General features: G+C 33.8%; 1 protein-coding gene across 1 annotated transcript; it reads right to left on the minus strand.

Annotated features, from left to right (window-relative positions):
- LOC146927353 (non-specific lipid-transfer protein 4-like) lies at positions 1-2,566 on the minus strand. The gene is made up of 2 exons (XM_085700646.1): positions 2,110-2,566; positions 1-262 (listed from the first exon to the last, which is right to left on the minus strand). The coding sequence occupies exons 1-2, from the start codon at positions 2,466-2,468 to the stop codon at positions 253-255; spliced, it is 369 nt and encodes a 122-aa protein (XP_085556772.1). The 5' UTR covers positions 2,469-2,566; the 3' UTR covers positions 1-252.
- Positions 2,567-7,529: the final 4,963 nt, after the last annotated feature.

Consider the following 7,529-nt stretch of genomic DNA (forward strand, 5'->3'; position numbering starts at 1 on the left):
TATAATATATAAATATTCTCGCATTTTATTTATAAAATTGAGCTTCATCATACATGATGATTCAGACAACTAGCTAGTGGAGAAATCAAATTGCAATAGTTTAATACAATAAGACAATCAATACTAACAATATAAGAAGAGGAGGGCATAGAAGGGAAGCCCCTTCATTTTCATTCTTATTCTCAATATGATTGAATATATATAGTACTCTGAATTTTCCTACCCTTCTTCCTCTGTAACTTCTCTTCAAGCCTAATTGATGCTGTAAAGTGACATCGACAAATTAGTTTCGAATACATTTATATTTATATATAGAAAAAGAACAATTAGTCCTAACACAATATGTACATTAATTATCTTATCAATTTTTTAAATATGCGTTGAAAAATGAAAAAGTGCAAAGAGGGTTTATAAAAGGAGTAGTGGGATAAGTCTGACTGCCAAACTATTCTACTTTTATAAGATTACCGCTGTAATATTAGCAGTTTCTGGTTTACCTTATGTAAAAAAATTGTTTAGATTCAAACCATGTAATCGGAAGATTATTTGGTTTTGAACCTTTATGAATTTTGACCTTACAAAATCAATGATATGACAATGCGTAAACCGAAATTCGCTCCAATAACATGGGGCAAAAGTACTTGAAATTTTGAAATTTGATGTCATGAAGGTCTAAAACCAAAGAATATTCAAATTACTGGTTGAAATCTAAACAAAATTTCCTACATGAAGGTAAATCAGAAACCGCAAATATTACCGGATAAACAATATTATCAATTCATCAGCCTATCAACTATAACTTATATGTTATTAGGCCGGTCAATGAGTAAGGTTATTAAAGTCCTCGTTTTAAGTCGGCAAAAACAAAATTTTTTTTTTTTGCATTTTATTTTATAAACAAAAATGATTCATATGCAAATAAAAAGATCTCATATATTAAATTTGTTTTAGGTCTCACTTACCGTTGAAAATTACTGGGCTGGTTATGTCCAATATCCACTATATTTTACCAATTTTTGATACAGGAAAACAACCAATGAAAAAGAAGATACTTATATGCTACAAGGAAAATTAATTAGACACTAACCAACATTATATATATTATTTTTAGTAAGTCTTAACTTGCATTGGAAAGTTTTACACTTGTATACGTTGAGGTCGTGTTGCCACACTTGATGCATGCCTTCACTCTTGTTTAAAACCTAGAGTATTATATATATGTTAATTAAAAGGATTAAGCAAGTGTCCTGTGAGCTTAGCTCAGTTGGTACGGACATTGCATGCCTTCACTCTTATTTAAAACCTAGAGTATTATATACAGGGATCGGGGTTCGAACCCCGGACACCCCACTTATTCACCGGGGTTCGAACCCCGGACACCCCATTTATTCACTTTATAAGGTGAATTTCTAACCACTAGACAACTTAACTAAAAAACAAAGATCAAGTGAGCATGAAAGTTAATATTTAGATACAGATCTAGAAACTGATTTTTGTACACTATCGCTCGCTAAAATTTGATCTCTAAATCGGTCTTTAAATTGAATTTATAAGGTGAATTTCTAACCACTAGACAAACAGGGATCGGGGTTCGAACCCCGGACACCCCACTTATTCACCGGGGTTCGAACCCCGGACACCCCACTTATTCACTTTATAAGGTGAATTTCTAACCACTAGACAACTTAACTAAAAAACAAAGATCAAGTGAGCATGAAAGTTAATATTTAGATACAGATCTAGAAACTGATTTTTGTACACTATCGCTCGCTAAAATTTGATCTCTAAATCGGTCTTTAAATTGAATTTATAAGGTGAATTTCTAACCACTAGACAACTTAACTAAAAAACAAAGATCAAGTGAGCATGAAAGTTAATATTTAGATACAGATCTAGAAACTGATTTTTGTACACTATCGCTCGCTAAAATTCGATCTCTAAATCGGTCTTTAAATTGAATTTCCTACCGATTTTGAAGCCAATTTTTTAAATGTTACTAAATCACTAATTATTAATGTTAACTCTCGAGTCTCGATTTAGCGACCAGTGTTACATTTTCGATCTTTAAATCCATCACTATATGATACAGTTTCTTTGTTGTGAATATACCTGTTGCAGTTGGTGGAGGTACTAATCTTGTAGGGGAGGCTGACGCCACATTTACCGGGGAGCGCCGCAGCATTACTCCCTTCCTCACCAGAAATATTATAGCTAGAAGCAAGAGATTTCAAGCAATTGCACACAGTTTGACGGTCACTAGTTGTACTTGCTGCAGAATCTAGATTCTTCACTCCGCCACAACACTGTGATGAAGGAGATGATGAATCACCCACCAAGTATCCCAAACATGGTTCTAAGTCTTCTGTCACCTGCTGGCACGAGATTGTACCCTCTGCAAAGGGTGGATTTGCACTCATCAACACCATGCATATTGCCACAACCATGCATGATACTTTTACACTAGCCATTTTTTCTCTACACAATAGAGTTGTAATGTAGTATATTTTCTATTCTTTGTGATAATTCTGTTGCTTTTCTTTGTGGATAGGACTGCCCCAATGTGTGGGTTTATATAGAAAAAAATTGAGAGGAGGACCCTAAGGTGTGAAGAAATAGAAAATAATTTCATGTAGTTGGAATATCTCTACATTCACACAACCACTGCATTGATGATAGTTGGATTCAACTCAAACGGTTTTAAAAATATGCAGTTTTTAATTTTGTTTAGAATTTAAAACTTTTAGTTGAAAATATAGACTATATGACCCCGACTATGACGATTACAAATGTCCTAACGACATCTTCTGATTATTATTATAAGCAAAAAAATTATTTTTTAAATTAATTGAATGAATTTTGTATATGACTTGTATTAATTATTGGATATTCCAATCGTAGGGGATCTTGTCCGAAAAATTAGTGATGCTTTTGAAGAACGCATGTGGACCGATGTGGTAGGTAATTTCAAGAAATTTAGTACACCCTTCAGTCATTATTATAAACAAAAATATATTTTTATATTCATTCAATAAATATTGTATGTGCTCTATTTATTGAATATATCTAATATATGAATTTTTGCTTATAATATTGACCAGACCATATAATTGTGTTATGTTAAATGCTATATGCTATGTATGGCCCCTTATCTTTTTTTTTTTTTGACAAATGTATGGTCCCTTATCTTTGAAAACTTTGCATAATATCCAATGTTTGATTTAGTGTGGTCACTCTCAAATGTAGTTGGATCAAATCGTTATAGCTTAATTTTAATTTTAGTTTGAACCTCAAATTAAATATTTCATTCACCCACACACGATTTTAGCGTTTCTCTTTTGATTTGAAAGAGAAAGTCATGCACGTTATCAGAGTAAGCCGTCGTGGCTATATATAAATGATGCCGGTTCAATGTAAATTTTAAAGAAATTAATAGAAAATGGACCCGAAGACGGAAAGATTGAAACTACGTCTCAAAAAATCCATTGCCTATACTAGGGTTAATTACATTTTTTTCAAAAGAGGGTTAATTATTACATATTAGGTATAACCTAGGAGTTATTGATCAGAAGTGTGAAAGAGCCAGAGAAGGTAGATGAGGAGAATATATCTCTGCACTTTAAGTAACGCTATGTGAGGAGAATTAATATTAATGTTCGTCTAAATTCTCATATGTGGTGGTTGAGCTCTTTTGTTTATTTGGGTATCGACTAATTTGTATTGGTTTTGCTTTATTTGTAACTTGTTCTGTTGTATACTCTTGAGGTTCTTTTTGAAACACCTAAAGCTATCAAAGAGTCTCCGTTTTTCTTAACATATTTCATTTTTGGTTGTTAAAAAAAATGCTATGTGATTTCAAAAAAAGAAAATTATGTGGTTGATTTTATGCATTTTGAGGGAAACAATTTCTCAACTTCGATCTAGTTCTTGAATTGAATAAGGTGTTTATATATATCATTTACTTGATTAACCAATTTCTTTATAAACAATCCCATATCGTAGAAGAAATAATAATCGTCACTTTTTCAAAATAAATCAAAGTAGGTGATGTTAAAAGGTGATCCCAATTTCTTGATGATTTAAAATAATTATAGCTTAACAACAAGCATATCAAAATAAAAAATAAGACACAAAATACTAGAACACAAGAATGTAAAAGAGGACACCCGATTTTATGATTTCAATATTACGAACTATCATAAATTTTAGGGCACAAAATTCTCACACGTCAATGTAATTTTGGTTCAATGAAATTTTTACAATATTGAACGCATAGAACTAAAAATTTCCTTGAGGTCCCTCTAATTGACAGAAAAAGAAGAGAGAAAACGTTCATTGTCATATAGATTGAAACCATATTATACATATCATTTTTAATTAATTTTTATTTTTCTTTTGAGACACTACTATAGATTTAAACCATTATACATATCATTTTCAATTAATTTTCATTTTTCTTTTGAGACTATAATTATAGTCAAATTTGAAAAAAAGTTAACATATTAGACTTCTAAGAAATCTGCTATCAGCAATACAATAGAATTTTTTTTTGGTCAAGTAGTCTAACTGCTAAAATTCACCTTTTTCAAGTAGAATAAGTGGCGTGTCCGAAGTTCGAACCTCGTAGAAACAAACAATATCTAACCAAAAACAATAAACTTCTACGAAGAGCACCAATAACTTGTCTGAAAAGGCACAAGCAGAGAATTTCAAAACAATTCAGGAAATACTACAAATAAACCAAGTCTGAAGTTGGTAGCTTTTGACAAAGAGGGAGAGGTAACAATTGACACTCATCTTATGAATGATATTGATTCTTTGAAGGAAGCATCTCTTGCTGATGGTATTGATAGTGATGATGCTCAAATAGTGCATGTTGTGGGTTTCACTAACTCTGCGATTTTTGATTGTGAGATTGATATCACCCTTCACAACTCATTGTCCTTACATGACAATGATGAACATGAAGATGAAGATATTCTCTTACGTAGGGCGACCAATGTTAGTAGTAAGGAGAACAATGATCCTAATATGTCGAATAATAGAGCTTAAGGATGTTTCGATTACGAAACACGTGCAACGAATATCTTGTATAGAAAAGGAGATGCTTCGATGAGTTTTCTAGTGACGGCTACCACAGGTGACAACGATACCAACAAAACAGACACACATTTCGATGCCAAGTTCAGAATTTGCTTGAGATAGGGAAAAGTATTCAAAGTGTGGTTTTGATATTATGTAATTGTGTGCATGGCGGGGAAGAGGTGCCAAACTTATATAGACATCTAGTATCAATAATGACCTTTGGATCATAATATTGTATATGAGGTCGTTGATGGAATCCGTCTTGAGCTGTGATGCGCTGGGAGTGCTCTATGTGAGCATCTTTAAGAGGGGTTATACCTGTTTGTGAGTGTTAAGTTGGTAGTCGTTGTAAGGCTTTTGAAGGGCCACTATTTAACCATCAAAATCCAGAGGTCCGAAATAGTTTCCCCCAAGCCTTTATCATCTTTATGACATAAGGAGCTTGTAACGAGTGTCACAATTAGTGGCCGACCTCGTTACTGTGAATACGCCTTTTGCCAGCTTGCATGATGACGACATTTGTCAAGAAGCGCCAAGGTTGCAGTTAGGGTTTTTGAAGTAGGGGCTTATAGAGCATTAATCGTTGTCATATTGAAACGAGGGTAAAGATCTTCTCCATTTGTAATTTGTTCCATTTGTTGCAATTTAGAGAGAAATAGACACAAAAAATTAATGATGGTGGGATCCACTTAGTGTTATGACCCACCACTTATTTATTTTTTTTGTCTATCTCTCTCCAAATTGCAACAAATGGAACAAATTACAAATGAAGAGGATCTTAACCCTTGAAACGACCCCTTCTTCAAAAATTTTGATGTGTGTCCCACAATTACGTGGATTGAGGAGACACGTTTAATGATGTATGTATAAGGTTTTGTTCACAACGTGCAAGTAGAGGTGTTGATTTCTCGTTCTTTCGCCTTCTTGTGAGATTAGAACCGTTGATTGGATCTATCATAGAAAGTTATAAAAACGAGAGTTTATTTACTTGAACGTTTATTTTCCACTTTCTTTCTTTGTCATTTGATCTTGTCTCTCCCACTACTCTTTGTTTCATATTCTTGGGGGGGGGGGGGGGGGGGGGGGGTGGCGTTTAATTTGGGAAAGGAAACTTTTTTCCCATCATGGGAAAGTGAGTGTTTCAGCCATAGATTTATTATTTTTTAATTGAATGGTCCAGATCTTTCACCTGTTACCTCTTTGCAACTTGTTGATAGACAAAAAATGAGATTCCACACATAATTATTTATCTATAAATTCCTCTAAAAAATTGTTTTTTTATTTTTTATAAATCAAATTATTATGTTTTTAAAGATGGGTCATACGAACCCACACACTTTATTTCATCCTAAAATTAGGGCTATTTTGGTAATCTCACATCCCCAACACACTTTCTTTCATCCCCACCACCGCATCCTCCATTGACACCAGCCACCACCATCCTCCAGCTTTTCTCAGACAGCCCCATCGCCCCTGTCCTCCTCTCCGCTGCCTGCCTCACCCTCTCCGGCGTTGTCACCATCACCGACCACACCCTCATCTCATTCTCTCTCTCTCTCTCTCTCTCTCTCTCTCTCTCTCTCTCTCTCTCTCTCTCTCTCTCTCTCTCTCTCTCTCTCTCCTTCCTTTCTCTTCTTCCTGTTCGAGATCTCTGAAATTTATGAATGGCATCTAAAAAAATAATAATTTGATTAAATATTAAAAGGGTTGTTTCCAGCATCAGAAGAAGGAGGAACAACAATGGTGATATAACATTGTCAGAATTTCATGAGGTTCAACTTCACTTTCCAATGCCAATTTCTAATTCCAAAACAATTTCAATTTCAAATTTAGAACAATTTCATAACAACAACTTCACTTTCCAGAACTATTTCAAAACAACAACTTCACTTTTCAATTTTCAACAATTTCCAATTCCATAGCTTTCACCTTTTCTATTCCAATCTCAGATTATGATATGAATTTATGGTGTTGGTGTTATTGGTAACAAAATATGTTGTTATATAACAGATCAATATAAAATGAAAGAAGAAGAAAAGAAGAAGATGATGATATACTTCAGATTAAATTTGTTATGATTCGATTTCAACTGTTGAAATGAAGGGTGGAAAGAAATGAGTTTAAAAATTAACAAATGGCTGAGGTAATTTGTGTTCTGTGAATCTGAAAAGAATTGAACTGGTGCAGAGGAGGTACACTAGAAAATACATTAAAAAACCAATTTCATTTTTATTTGTTTTTTTCTTAGCCAGTTTACCCACCGCCACCTGTCCTAGAAAAGGACACTTTCCCATGGTGGGAAAAAACTGTCCTTTCCCAAATTAAACGCCACCTCTTGGGGGATCTCTTACGCTTGCTCTTCCCGTCTTTGAGAGTTCCTCCATAACACTTTTACCCAAAGGTACCTTTATTATAAACAAAGAGAGTTCCTCCATAACACTTAAACC

Source organism: Medicago sativa, chromosome 4, assembly GCF_051527215.1.
Source record: "Medicago sativa cultivar Bolivia chromosome 4, Bolivia_mono, whole genome shotgun sequence".
Lineage (NCBI taxonomy): Eukaryota > Viridiplantae > Streptophyta > Magnoliopsida > Fabales > Fabaceae > Medicago > Medicago sativa.